The sequence below is a fragment of the Erpetoichthys calabaricus genome, chromosome 13 (assembly GCF_900747795.2).
Source record: "Erpetoichthys calabaricus chromosome 13, fErpCal1.3, whole genome shotgun sequence".
Taxonomy (NCBI): domain Eukaryota; kingdom Metazoa; phylum Chordata; class Cladistia; order Polypteriformes; family Polypteridae; genus Erpetoichthys; species Erpetoichthys calabaricus.
The window spans coordinates 111,536,258-111,550,927 of NC_041406.2; the positions used below are offsets into that span (position 1 = coordinate 111,536,258).

Sequence of the window (14,670 nt, forward strand, 5' to 3'; positions counted from 1 at the left end):
TAGTATGCTATTATCTGGTTCACTTGCTCAGTCTGCCTCTACCTTAGTTTCGTCCCAACATTGCGGTTTTCTCCTGCTTACTGTAACCATATTAAATGGCTTAATATTCATTTGTTTAAACCTATAGTATGTTTCGTTTGTTCCTTCTCTAATGAAATGTATTTTCCTATTTGTCATGTGTATATTTTAAATCCTTATTTTCCATGGGTTTCTAGTACCAGTGTTTATGTAAAAGGTAAGCATGGTATCATATGCTTCTGTGAGATTAAATCTGAAATATGGGCTGTATTTAGGAAATAAGTGAAACATGCTATTGGAGCACCCCATTATAAGCAAACTTTTGAAATTTTACCTTTATTCATATGTGCTCATAATATAAACTAAGTGCTTCCATAGTGCTGTCATTTTATATTTTAAATAAACACATTGTTCAATACATTCTTTGAAAAAGGTAATTGTTTGAGCAAATAAACAATCATTAAAATGGCATAAAGATTCAAGGTTAGTAGCATTGTCAGTTAGAGCATAAATTAGTTTCTGTAAGGATAATGGGTATATAGGGACCATTATTTAAAAGTAAAATTCATTGTAATTATTGAAAGTTTTTGTTGCCATCTATAAAGCTTGTATAATCTCTTTCTAAACAGTATTTAGAAAGAGTTATGCAGGTGCCAGGTTTCTACAAGGCAGATAAAACACTTATGTTGATAGTCCCTTTTGTTCTTTCAATTGTATACGTCAGCTGGCCATCGTATTTTAAAAAAGAGGCAAATATTACCTGCTGTGAGTCAGATGGAATATTTACATCCTATTCTCTGTAGCTACTGTGTTTGTAAAAAAAAAATAAATAAAAAAAATCTTTCTCCCTAACTCCTTGGCCTCACTCTTAAATGGTAATTCGACTTAAAGCTGGCTGGTACAGCTGTAAGTACCCTAATTTTGTTTCTGATTATTTCAAGGTCAATAATCAATGAAAAAAATACAAAAACACCAAAACATGTGCAGAACAGCACCAAAACATGTGCAGAACAGCTATGTTTTATCTGCAGAAATCACTCCCTTGATTAAAGAACCATAGCTAAAAAAATAAACATATGTTATTTGATATTGAGAACTGAGATGATATTCCAATACTGGGGCTATCGAAACATACAGTATTATTCCTATCTTTAAAAGATATTGTGGTACTGATAAAATAGACTTTTTTGCAAGGGTTCTTTTAGAAGTTCCTAAAATTTTATTACTTTGCTTTTTCTTAAGAAAACAAATACTTGAATATTGGTATAAATTAAATCCCAACAATGGAAATTTGTAAATGTTGAATCTACTGCTAATCATCATTTTTTAGCATGATCGTTCTAAAGTCTAAAATTATGTACATTAACATTTTGCATAATTTTTGTAGATGTAAGGCTAAGAAAACTTGCTGATGAAAAGGATGAACTTTTATCTCAGGTATTTTAGATTAATTTTAACAGTTAATGCATTTCCAATTATTTTGTATCAAATAATTTGTTTCTTAAAATGCTGTTTAGAGTGCTAAAAGTCCTCACCTATCCCTTGTAAATTTTATGAGATGATGGAATTTCTGCATTTACAGTGTGTAAGTTTGGTTATTTCTTTGTTTGATTCTGTTGTACAGTAAAATTAAAGATACTTCAAAGGTAAAGTGTATGCCACTTTAGTTTGTATGGAATCTTATCTCTCTATTATAAAAAAAAATCTTTGGAGAGAAAGGCTAGGGAGACGAGATGTGACTTTCACATGAAGATCACGGAAGACACTTAAAAGACCCACGAGACAAAAGTGATTGGCCACGGAGCGTCTTGCGGGGACCGTAAACATGAGACTTGGTGTCGAGAGATTTAACCCAGGACCGTCTCGCGGAGACATAGAACATGAGATTCTTGCAAGACACGCCCTACTTACAACCAAAATTAAATAAGACCACGGGCAGCAAAACGTTCAGTCATGGGAAGGCTTTGACCACACACAGATCCAGGGCTCTCAGCGCATATAAAGCGTATAAGGACAATACGTTATAGATGAAACATCGACAACTAAGCGAAGAAGAAAGAGCAGCGCGGAGAAAAGAGACTCAAAAGCGTTGGTAGATGAAACGTCGACAACTAAGCGAAGAAGAAAGAGCAGTGTGGAGAAAAGAAACTCAAAAGTGTTGGAGAGAAAAAAATGCAAAAAAGTAAAAGAATAATCTAGGTGCAAATTCAGAAAAAGGAAAGTAATTATCAGCCCGGAACAAGTGGAACTGAAAAAAAAGCACGTCCAATCGGGCTCAGAATTAAAAGACAAAGTAGAACTTCATAAAGACGTTCAAAAACGTTGGCACTATACACATGCAGAGCAGGTTAGAGATTATAAAAGCAGTGGAATTCGAAAGGCTCAAAAAAACGTTGGCGTGATACACATGTAGAGAAAGTTAAAGAATATGAAAGCAAGAATATTAGAAAGTATCAAAAAAAGAAAGTAAAGATCGCAGTAGCGCAAACACGGAAATTATTACTCGAAAAAGGGAAAATAATCAACACGGACCAGGTGTTATTGAAAAAAAAGCAGGACAAAGCGAGGTCAGAAATAAAAGACAGAGTAGAAAACAAAGTAAAACGTCATAAAGAGGTTAAAAAACAAGGGGGCCAAACACATGCAGAGCAGGTTATAGATAATGAAAATTGGAATTAAAAAGACCCAAAAAAAAAATGTAGCCGCGAAACACATGCAGAGCAAGATACAGAATATGAAAGCAGAAAAAAACGAAAGTGTCAAAACAAAGAAAGTAAGCATCGTATTAGCGAAAACAAAGAGAAATTATTACTCGGAGAAATAACGAAAAGGCTAATAGAGATCGACTATATGGGCATAGGTGATATGTCAGAAGTATGTAAATATTATAAGGCTTTAAAGTTTAAGTCAGAGAATTTCAAAAACGGGGTTTACCTCACATGCATTTATTGGTTACTTTGCAAAAAAGATTAACTGCTGCTCATGTAGATCGGTTTGTCTGTGCTGAAATTCCAAACAGAGAAACCTATCCTGAATTATGGTACAAAGTCATTAAACACATGTCTCACGGACCTCATTTAAAAGATTCCAAATATTGTTTTTGCCGAAGTTCTAAAATAAAAGTGAAACTAATGAAATAGCAACAATTCAAAGAAAGAAAAAAAAAAAAGTGTGTATCCGGAACACCAAACACGGGGGTTGGTGAGTGAAGTGAGCAGGGGGCAGAGTCCCTTAGTACCTATTAAAATCAATCTTTTCTGCATTGTCATATGCATTACATTGTTTGTAAATTGTTTTTAGTTAAATTTACAGTAATGTTTACTTTAAATATTAACCGCACATGCAATTTTAATTTTACAGATACGTAAACTTAAGATGCAGTTGGAAGAGGAAAGACAAAAGCCCTCCAAAATTGACAGTGTGTTCACAGATGGTGAACGCTTAGAGAATGGCACTGACTTGCAACTAATTGAACTACAGAGTGAGTATAGAAGTTAATGGTGAATTTGTAAATATTAATAGCTTAAACTATTTACACAATAATGCTGGAACATTCAAGTTGTTATATTTTCCTGTCTCTTTTTTCGTTAACCTTTTATTTATAGCTTGATTTAGAGAAACAGCAGATGCAAGAGTAGTGAAGTTACCAATTTCCCTACATCTGGTTATTTTATTAAACTGTTGGAATTTTGGTAGCAAGTTAAGTCAAATGTTATACCTTTACTTAAAATATTGTAGAAAATAGAACTCTTCTGTCTGTAAAGTTTGTTTTATTGTTTAATAGTAAACATTCAACTGGTATCTGTTCCAACTTGTTTGCAAATGCTATTGGAGTATCACAACCCAGTAATTTATTAAGAATCCCAAATAAAAATAAAAAAATGTTTTCGTTATGATTTTTCAGTAAGAAACGTTGTGTATATATGTTTTTTGGATTGTCATGCGAGCTTTAAACACCGGGGTATACGTCCTCTTTTTTAAGACCAGAATTACTGAGGCTAGTGTGGGTGATTCAGCAAGTTTGTGTAAGAGGGTGGGTATTGAAAAACTAGTAATTGCCTTAGCTGAAACGCACATTATATGTAGCACTTAACATTCAGTAAATCGGGGAGAGCTGCCACTTTAAAGGACAACACAAACCACTCCACAAATTTTTCTTTTCAGTGCCAGACAGCTTTTTATGTTAAAAAAATAAATAAAAATAAAAACTTATGAGAGGTATTCAAATTTTTAGGTTGTAGAGGTTATTGAAGTATTGTTTTTAAAAATTTATTATGTAATTTTTAAATCTTTTTTTCTGTATGTGTTTTATTTTCTATTATGTTTTGGTTGAAGCTGAGAATGCAAATGTTCATGTTTTTTTTTAACATCAACGTGACTAAATTAACACATTTTAGTTAGCAATGGCCTTTTATGGGAAATATGTTTGCTTTTTTACTACATCCTTTTATTCATGCTACTGAGTATACAATTTACTAAAAGAGCATTTGCATTTTTATCAGTTCCTAATCCATAGTCTTATTGTTGAGTTTTTGTGCTTCTTGTACATTTACGTGTCTTTCCATGTGTATAGTGTAGTATTGTTTATACACACCCTTCTTGACATCAGGCTTTAGGTGGAACCAAATGTATTTTAACACTACGATTCTTTCTTCCAAGGAGATGCCAACCGACAGATTAGCGAGTACAAGTTTAAACTTTCCAAGGCAGAACAAGACATTGGCACAATGGAACAAAATGTAAGTACTTCCATTTTGATAGCTGTGTGATAACTAAACATATAAGTAGTAGCTACCAACAGATACTGATTATAGAAACTGTATTTGCTTTTGTTACCAAGTGATCCTTGCATGAGTTGTATTTCTTGGCTTTTGGACAGCTGACAGGGGATTTGATACATCAGTGTAGGTCTGTAGATTTTTTTTAATATATTCCAGTATCCTTCAAGCATTGTATTTTATATCAGTGAAGAATTGACCTCTTCTGCAGTTAGGTGATACATATCTCTTTCTTGGAAGCTCAGAAAGACTTCTCTAATTTCATGGGAATATTGACAAAAAAGTATTTAGCATCTAAAGGTGCAATTAAATTGCCCATTTTACCTATTGCAGTGCAGACTTTGATAAAAGAACGAAACAAGAATCTTAAGCACAGTAAGGAAATAACCACCCTTTAGTTGTGGTATGCAAAATAGTCAGCAACTGAAAACCAAGGGTCATTAAAGTAGTAGGTGAAAGAAGAACAAACAACTGTGTGATGTACAATATGTCTTTTTTTTAAATCAAATTTTATTAGAAACATGGAGTAAGAAGTTAAAGAAAATGTAAATGGTTTTAAGCAAGTAATAAGTAATATATAAAGCAAACCGCTTATCTCACTTCCTTCCTGCATTGCTCTAACCTCAGCCTAGCCCTGTGAATGAAAACGTTATATATGACAGTAAGAAATGGAACATACTCCACCAGAAGCAGGCATTAGCCCAACAGGTGAATTCACACTGTGACTTATCTTTGGCAGTCTTCTCATTTTCACATTGTTATGATTTAGACCCAGTTCAGCAAGATTTATTAGTAAATAATTTCTGAGCATGGAAAAAAGCAAACATTTTTAATATGCTAACATTAATTAAATAGAGAAGTTATGGCCATAATAGGAAATGAATTCAGTAACTTTTAAAGTAACACTGAGCTTTAATTTCATTTTTCATAGACAACTATTATGCATTTTCATATGCATATAATAATCAATAAAAGTGTGCTTTGTGTATTTTTCAGTTATGTATGTAGCATGGAATTTTTTTTAAATATAGGTTATAGCATCATGAAATAATGACTTACACTAGCAATACTGTGAATTTGATTACTGTAAGTTATGACTGAAATATTATCAGAACTTTTAACAGTATAAAATCAAATTAAATTTGTCACACCTAATTATATGCACAATACAATATGTAATGAAATGCTTAGTTGCCAAGTTCCAAGAGTGTGAATCAGAAGAATATAAAAGATAATAAACTATAATTACATCTCTATAAATATCAAAAAATCAGTATGTACAATGACAGCAGTAGTGTGTATTATATTATAAAAAATACAGTGTGATGGTGCGGGTCCGGCTCCATGCTCCCTCTTCTCATTTCGGAGCCTCTTGAACCCGACACCATCAATAGTCATGATCGGGATGAGCTGTACAAATGAAGACACCACATGAAGCAAAGGGAAGGTGCAAAGTGTTCAGTGCTTTTATTAAAAACAATCCAAAACAGTGTCCAAATAAATAATGCAGTGCTTCCTCAATAAACAAATAATCAATAAAACAGTAAAAAAAACCTGGTGATTAAAAACAAGGCTAAAAATGAGAATAAAAACCAACAGTCACTGGGTTAAATGATCCTTCCTAGTCTCCCCAGCTCACCCATCTCTCGCTCAGCTGGTGGAGACTTAAGCAACCGCAGTTCTCTCAGTCCCAACTCCCGTCTCAGTCACCCCAAACTGCCTTGCCAGACTGCTCTGGGTCAGTTGTCCTCTCATCATCCTTCTCGCTCACGCAGTCGTCCCTCAGATCCATGGTGAGGACGCCACCTTGATTGCACCCATTCCTCTGCACAATCAGTGGGGCTGATACATCCCTAGAGCGCCAATCCTTCGCTCCATCGCGGGACCACTGACTTCGCTGCCTTTTCTTACAATAGCCGGCTGGCTCTTTCTCTCTCTCTCCATCCCTAATGCCACACTCTCGCTCTGCCTGTGTTTCTCTCTTTCCAATCTTTTTTCTCTCGATTCACACTCATGCCTCCCCTTTTAAACTGGGGATGCAGCACAGCTGTGTCAATTAGCAGCTCCCGGTGCCACTTAGTGTAGGGCTGCCCGCTCCCACATCAGGCCCGGGAACCACTCTCGCCATGCTACCACGCCCCCTCCTACCAAAATGCGAGTGCTGCAATTATTTATTTAAAATGCCAAACAGCTGTGGACTTAACTTTACCACATACAGTCACACACAGTTATACACATTACAATATGTAATGAAATGCTTAGTTGCCAGGGTCCAAGACTATGTATTAGATGAATATAAAAGATAATAAACTATAATAACACCTCTATAAATATCCATAAAATCAGTATGTACAATGACAGCAGTCGTGTGTATTATGTTATGAAAATATATAAACAATAGGACATCATGTGACTCTACGCACTGTCCTCATTATGGATGTGGATGGACTGTGGATAGAAGTTCCATCTCAATTCCTCTGAAATGGTATTCGGGCAGTGACAACTCTTCCCTGATCACGGCACAAAGAAGGGGCAATTGTTGGGATGGCTGGCATCTCGGGTAATTCTCTTTGCCCTGGTCCAATATTGCTTAATGTACAGTAGATGCCCTGGAAGTTGGAGAGTGCACACTCAAGGATGCATTCAGCTGACCGCACCAATCTCTGCAGAGCCTTGTGGCCCTGCTGCATGCAATTTATAAACCAGGCAGTAATATTTCCACCAGAGTGCTTTCTCTGGTGACTGTTCCCATAAAGTCAGTAGATGGACTGGGAGAGCATGGGGAGTCATGAGGTTGCTGGAAAGGGGTGTGTGGTGCTATCTTTGCAAAATACAAAGGTCTAAATCTTTAGAGTCTTGGTGCTTCCTGTCTTGCTATGTGGTTGCAAGACATGGACGCGATCCAGTGACCTAAGACAAAGACTGGACTCCATCGGTACTGTCTCTCTTCGGAGAATCCTTGGGTACCACTGGCATGACTTTGTGTCGAATGAGCGGTTGTTCATGGAGTTCCGAATGAGGCACATTACCTGCATTGTGAGGGAGTGTCAGTCACGGCACAACAGCCATGTGGCGCTATCCACGAGGGTGATCCGGCTTGCAGGTCCTCCTTGTTGAGGACCTGAGCGACTGGACCAGGCAAAGGGGACACCACATAACACCTGGCGGTGGCAGATAGATTGTCATTTCCGGAGGGGTTACCAACCCGGATCTCAAGCTGTTTTGTTGTGTGGTTGGTGCAGCAATGTGCTGGACCAATGCATGCACCCCAACCTGACCTGTACTTTCGATGGTGAATATATATAAGTTCTTTAGTTTCTGTAAGTGCAGTCTAAACCCTGAGATACCTTAGGTGGTAAAGTTGTTGTACCTTCTTTGCCAAGGTGTGTGCTTGGACCAAGTCTGGTTCTCCATGATGTGAAAAATTGAGGTATGTGAAACTCCCCATTCTCTTTATCTGAGTGCTGTTAATACTCAGGAGTGGTAGTGCCTCTGCTGTTTTCACCCAAAGTCCACAAATGCTTCCTTTGTCTGCTAACATTCAGGAGAAGGCTGTTGTCCATTTACCAGTGTGACACTTTCTCCACTTGTCCAGGTAAGCCTACTCATAGAAATCACACCTACCACAGCTGTGTCATCAGAAACCTTGACATTGATGTTTTGGAGTCCTGTGTAGCCATACAGTCATATGTGTGGAGGACTCAGAACGCAGCCCTGTGGATCCCCTGTGTTGAAAGTGAGGGATAATGAAGTGTGGCCACTCATTCAAACCACCTGTTGCCTGCCTGTCAAGAAGTTAAATCTGAGCCGCACAGTGAAGTTTTCCGACACAGATCATTGAGCTAGGGGTTTATTATGTTAAATGCTGGACTACAGTCTATAAATAGCATTTTTACAAAATTCCCTCTCCTGTTGTCAAGGTGGGCCAGTTCTCTATGTAGATTTAAGGTGGAAGTATTATCTGTGGATCTACTGCAGCAATATATGAAATGTAATAGATCTAATTCTTTGAGCAATGAAGAGCATATATAATTCCTCACTAGCTAGCCTTCAGATTCACCTTTTTGTCATAGGCGTTAGTGGAATGGGACAGTAGCCATTCATGCAAGGGGGTAGGTGTGATTTCTTAGGTAAAGGAACATTGGTGGACTTTTTAAATTTGGTGCAACAGACTGGGTTAAGGAAAGATTACACATTGTAGCGCGCAGCAGTGCAAGCTGTTTGGCATAGATTTTAAAAACACACCCTGCAATGCTGATTGGTACTACTGCCTTCCTGTTGTTCACTTTCCTGAAGGCTCTCCTTACATTGTACTTTGATGAGCACCAGAGAGGTGTGCGTATTTGCTGTGGTGAGGGTAGTGGCATTGTAGTTCTTTGTTCTCTGTAGACTTTGCCACATGTGTCTGGGATTAGGCTGTTGAAATTGTGCTATCACTTTTTCTTCATACCACCATTTAGTATTATTCACAGCTGTCCTTAGATTAGTTTCTGTTTTGAAATGGATCATTTCATATGGAAAAAAACAAGTGATGTTCAGTGGAGAATCATTTGTAGAATGTTATTCTTGTTACTATTTATTTAGGTAAATTTTATCTGTTTATAACACAGGTTAACAGACTTGAAGGTCAAGTGGCTCGGTACAAAACAGCAGCAGAAAATTCAGAAAAAATTGAGGATGAATTAAAAGCAGAAAAAAGGAAACTTCAAAGAGAGGTGGGTCCAGTGTCATGCCGTATTCTGTTTCCATGAATATTGTAGCATATTTTAATATACAAGTTTAATTTAGGTTATATTTGTATAATTCATTTAGCAACATTAAAATTAATTGGTCTGTAAATATTTTCATTCTTGAAATAAGCCCAGTATATTCTATATTTAACCAACGAGATTGATTTCTTTTTACATTTTTACCTTTAATATGTGTTTTTTGTGAATGTAAATATGATAAAGATTAAGACAGGCTTAAATCATGACTGTTCAGTTATCATTGAAGTCTTAATGTTGGTTTAATTTGTATTTGTAACATGTAAGATTTGATGTTATAAGTTTACATTATTTACTGCTATATTTTATTTGTACAAAGTTTGTTTGATGCCTCAGTTTTCTGATGATGTGTTTTTTTTAATGTTATATTGGGTTCTCTCTGTAAAACCTGCTGAAGATAACAAATTTGCCTTTTGGGAAATTAAAACTTGGATAAAACTGAATCAAATGGCAGTTAAAAGTCATAACTCAATATCTCCTATGCTCACGTTTTTGTTCAGAAGTACTTGATCAAAAATTAAAACTACTGCTTTGCTGCATTGTGGGCATATACTCACTAGAAGAGCAAAGTGCAAAATATCTAAGTTTTTTCCAAACATGGTTTGATTGTAAGATGGTGTGGGTAGTGTGGCAGTCCTATGGCAGGACTTGTAAGACTCTCTGAGCTGGAATACAAGTGAATTATAAGTTAAGGGTGAAGAAGATGCACTGCCCATAGCCCACTGCTGTAATCTTTAAGATATCACATTGTCATGAAGACTCATTTTATAAGTGGGATGCATTATTTCAAGAGAGCGTAAAAAATAATGCAGGTCAGTAGCACAAAACTGAACAACTGGTTAAAAATGTGCTTCAACATACTGCATTCTCTTACTCCAAAAAAAAAAAAAAAAAAATGTTGGAAGAATTTGAAGATATGAAAATAAAGCTATGACTTTTGTGATAATTTTTGAAGAAACGACTATTACACAGTTGTAAACTAAGTTTAGTCAATGATAAAGGACAATTTAGATAACTCAAGAACATATCAATGAGACTGCTAGTTTGTAATGTGTTGAGTATATGGGGCATGAAATAAAGAAAATCTGTAGAATGAGAGATTGAAGAACAGTTCCAAAGTCATAATAACAAAGTACAGCACAGACAAATACAAAATGTGACTGTTTATGGCAGGCATGACTAAGTAATTTTAGCTTTAGGTTATCCCATTACGTTGTCCATTTCATTCCACATTTAACTGATTAGCTATTTCTACTTAATAATTATCAATAAATATAAAAAGCATAAAATGTATGCAGTTTACCATGTGTAGCAATGCTGTAGGAATAAGAATCAGCAGAGAAATTCAGTTGAACTGTTTGTTTGATAGCCATGTGTGAAGATCTGTTTTTGATTTGGCATCTCCAAAGCGCAATTGACATTTTGATTTCCAGTGACACTGGATCACACTCTGATGATTAAACATCAAGGAATCACACATTGCACACGTGTGGCATGTGTTAGCTTGTTAAGAAATTAAAAACAATAGAAATATAACCGTAGAGCAGAGGTCTTGGAGAGAACTCTGCGTAATTTTGCACACATGGAAGCATACCTCTTGCAGCATAGAAGCAACCAGTTCTCCCATTACTCTGCACATTGAACAGCTCCTTTGCCTTTGTAACCCCAAGGTTGCTGGTTTTTGTCCCAGTATTGGCACAAGTGGCAACATCCACAGACTGAATTCCTGGACTAAGGCAAGAGCATTGAGTTTTAGTTATAATTGCATATGAGAGAGAACAGAATGAAGTTGGAATAAGTAAGTGTTTTAATTTATTTAAAAGTGATATTTATTTTACACAAGAATGTAAATGGACAAAAGTATTTGGCTTATTAGGTAAGTTTTTGCCTGGAGCTATTGCCATACAAAGAAAACAAACGGACATAGAATAGAATGACCATGTGTTTGTGTAGCTATCACAGCATTTAGTAAAGTTGATAGTCTGCTGGCAGATGGACATGAGGTAACCATCCTGACAGTATAACATAGCCTCATTCCCCAGTGTTCAACTTAAGCATTTTCATTATGTTTGAGCATACTGTAGGTTCAACCAAACTCAGTTCAAACTCTAATGAGCCGGCCAAACACAAACCCACAACTCACACACAGATGATGTACTTCAGGGCTTGTAGTCAGCCTAGCTGTATGGCCTTGAACTGTGTGATGAAGAACTAATCAGACTTAAAAAGAGAGAATATCAGTTTTATAAATTTAAATTAATCTGTATTTCAAAATTGGATGGATGGATTATATTCAAGATGCTTTTTGACATTGTCATAATATTATGGTAGTTATTTTATAAGAAGTGGCAGCATGGTGCTACAGTAAGTTTTGTGTCTACATTATGATCCAGCATCCTGGGTTTGAATGCAACATCCAGTCATTAGTTATGTGAATATTCTGTGGTGCCTTGCAACCTTGAAGTGGATAAAGTGAGTTTGAATTTTATAATTATATGATAACACTGAATTATATAGTTATAGAACACCAGTCAATCAATAATTTATGTATGAAGTTGTAATTGCCTAGGCATTCTATACAATGCCTGCTTTTCATACATTGCCGGTAACATATACAACAAAAATGAAGATTTAATTTGACAATTTCCTTTGTCACATTCTACATATTTCAAAGACTAAACTGACAAAAGAGTGAGACTAAATGAGGGGGTGGCACCGCTGAGGATTCAGCTGTGATGCCCTATCCTGAACTACATTTGGAGTACATTATAGGTGCTAGACATCTTTTATTGCATCATAGAACATATGCCTGTATAATTTTTGTGACGTTAGTTCAAAAACCCATACTGTTATATTGGTTATTGCATCTAATTTGCATTTAAAAGGAATTGTGATACCATAAGATGCACTAAATAACAATGACTTACAGGCTTGAAAACGTTTCGGTTTAACAAAAAAGACACACTAGAATGGAGTAGAAATGGAGGGATTTTTATTTTAATTTTGTTGTTTTTATTTTTGCCTTGGTAGTCTGGGTATGGTGCAGAAATGACACAATTAAATATTTTTTGCTTGGCATTAATAAGCTGTGCATTTCTAGATGAAAAAGAAAACAAAACACATCCATACCACTTCAAAGTAGATTTGGAGTGAAACCTGGAAGAATGTGTAATCCTTTGAAGCTGGGAAAATAAACCTTTAATATATGTCAATATAAACTTTTAAGATGCAGTAGTTATGAATTTCAATAAAACATCCACATTCCTCAACAGATCCAGAAGGTTACCTTAGCCCTGGGTTTTTATCCATTTGTCAGTTTACTTTTCAGTTTAAGAAATAATGAAGAAATGTTTACTCTTTTTAAGGATTAATAAGATCTGTCAGACATGAGCTACCTTAAATTAATGTTTTTTTTTATTTTTTTCTTTCTTGTTACATTACAGCTGAGAACAGCATTGGACAAGATTGAAGAGATGGAGATGACTAACAACCATTTAGTGAAGCGGTTAGAAAAGATGAAAGCAAACCGGAATGCACTTCTGTCACAGCAGTGAACTGGAGAGGGGAGTATTTGGCCGTAGACGCACTGCAACTTAAGTTAACAAGCCCTTAAGTTCATGTCATGAACTACAAACTACTTCTCAAAGCACAGACATTGTGGAGTACCATGGATGCTGTTCACTGAATTTAGGGAGAATATTTTGCTTTTCTAGAAAAATCTCTGGCCTACTTTTATTTTTTTTTTTTTGTAATTTATATATGAACAAGAGTATTGGGGTCAGCATCTTTGTGTGATAACTGTAATCTTTCTCCCTTGTATTAGAAATCAAAAATCAGGTGTTCATTTTCTAGAGATGGCGCTGAATAACATTTTCACGACTTCATACAGAGATTGATTAACTAAATCACTACCTTTTTATTTTTTGCTGCTTGGATGATGCCGGGTGCTTGGATATTTTTATGGAGTGCATGAATACTTTGGGACACTATTTTGCTTGTAAAGTGTAAAAGATACACACAGCTTATGTCACTGTACCCAAACATAATAGAACAGTGAATTCAAGTGCCTTTAACACAGTGCAATGAGACTTGGTAACTGCATTTCATTATAATAAATAATAAAGATGCTGGTACAAATAATGTATTTAAAATATGGTGCAGTTGGGGAAAATTAGATTCACTAAATACCTTTTTTGCTTCTGAGATTTGCAAAAAAGGTGAAGTTATTTAAATTTTTTGTTAAAAAAATGTAAAGATGAATAAATGTATATGTACAATGGCTGTCTTGCATGGGTGATGGCACATTTAAGTTTTGGATTCTGTGCAGGATATTAGTCCTGGTGTCCTTAATTTAAACGTATGCTGGAAAAAAAAGTGCTGTACTTTTTAAAAACTGTATTCTCAACTGCTTGAATGGGAAGCAGTTTAAGTCTCAGGAGCACAATATGTTTGTGTCTGAGGCAGCTAAACATTAAAAGAACACTTTATAAAGGAGGACTTCATCTCTTTTTTAAAATACAGATGTCACTTTAAATGCTGTTATTTTTATTTAAAATCTTAAAACACCTACAACAAAAAAAAACGAACCGGAAAAATAAACTCAATTTAAAAATTGACAACAGTTATGCAATAAAATGTATCTAGACGTTTCTGTACAGTGACTCAAAAGATTATTTGCGGTTTACAGAAGTATCTACCTGTCACTGTCTACTCCATGATATAAATTAAAGGCCCTTTTATGTTCAGGATTCTACCAGAGTGCAGAACACAAAAATATCCAAATTCTTACCTGTTTTACTACAGGCTCATAATAAATGTTTTGAAAGCAACTTAACAAAAACTGATCTATGTCAGTAGATTTCTGACCTACACAGGAGCTTGATGGAGTCCCAGAAATTCTCTACTAGTCTGTGGTCATATGTGAATGAAATGTGTCAGTATTTTTTGAAAACAATTTGGTAGATCATGACACAGAACCAAATCCCAGGAATCAAACACATTAGCTTACCTGGGAGGAGAGCTAAACTGACAGATCTTAACTCTTAATGGGTGATAGTGTGTACAAGTCTGTAGTGAGCTTGAGAGGCTTCATAAACAATCTGAGAACT

The 14,670-nt window shown here is 35.7% G+C and overlaps 1 protein-coding gene across 26 annotated transcripts in view; it reads left to right on the forward strand.

Annotated features, from left to right (window-relative positions):
• lrrfip2 (leucine rich repeat (in FLII) interacting protein 2) overlaps nucleotides 1-14,053 on the forward strand; it is a 216,545-nt gene extending 202,492 nt beyond the window's left edge. For all 26 annotated transcript variants that reach the window (XM_028817457.2, XM_051935774.1, XM_051935780.1 and 23 more), the window contains 5 exons: nucleotides 1,406-1,455; nucleotides 3,379-3,499; nucleotides 4,678-4,757; nucleotides 9,407-9,511; nucleotides 13,006-14,053. In XM_028817457.2, coding sequence (XP_028673290.1) covers nucleotides 1,406-1,455; nucleotides 3,379-3,499; nucleotides 4,678-4,757; nucleotides 9,407-9,511; nucleotides 13,006-13,116 — 467 coding nt within the window. In that variant the 3' untranslated portion in view covers nucleotides 13,117-14,053. The remainder of the gene's footprint in view (nucleotides 1-1,405; nucleotides 1,456-3,378; nucleotides 3,500-4,677; nucleotides 4,758-9,406; nucleotides 9,512-13,005) is intronic.
• The last annotated feature ends 617 nt before the right edge of the window (nucleotides 14,054-14,670 follow it).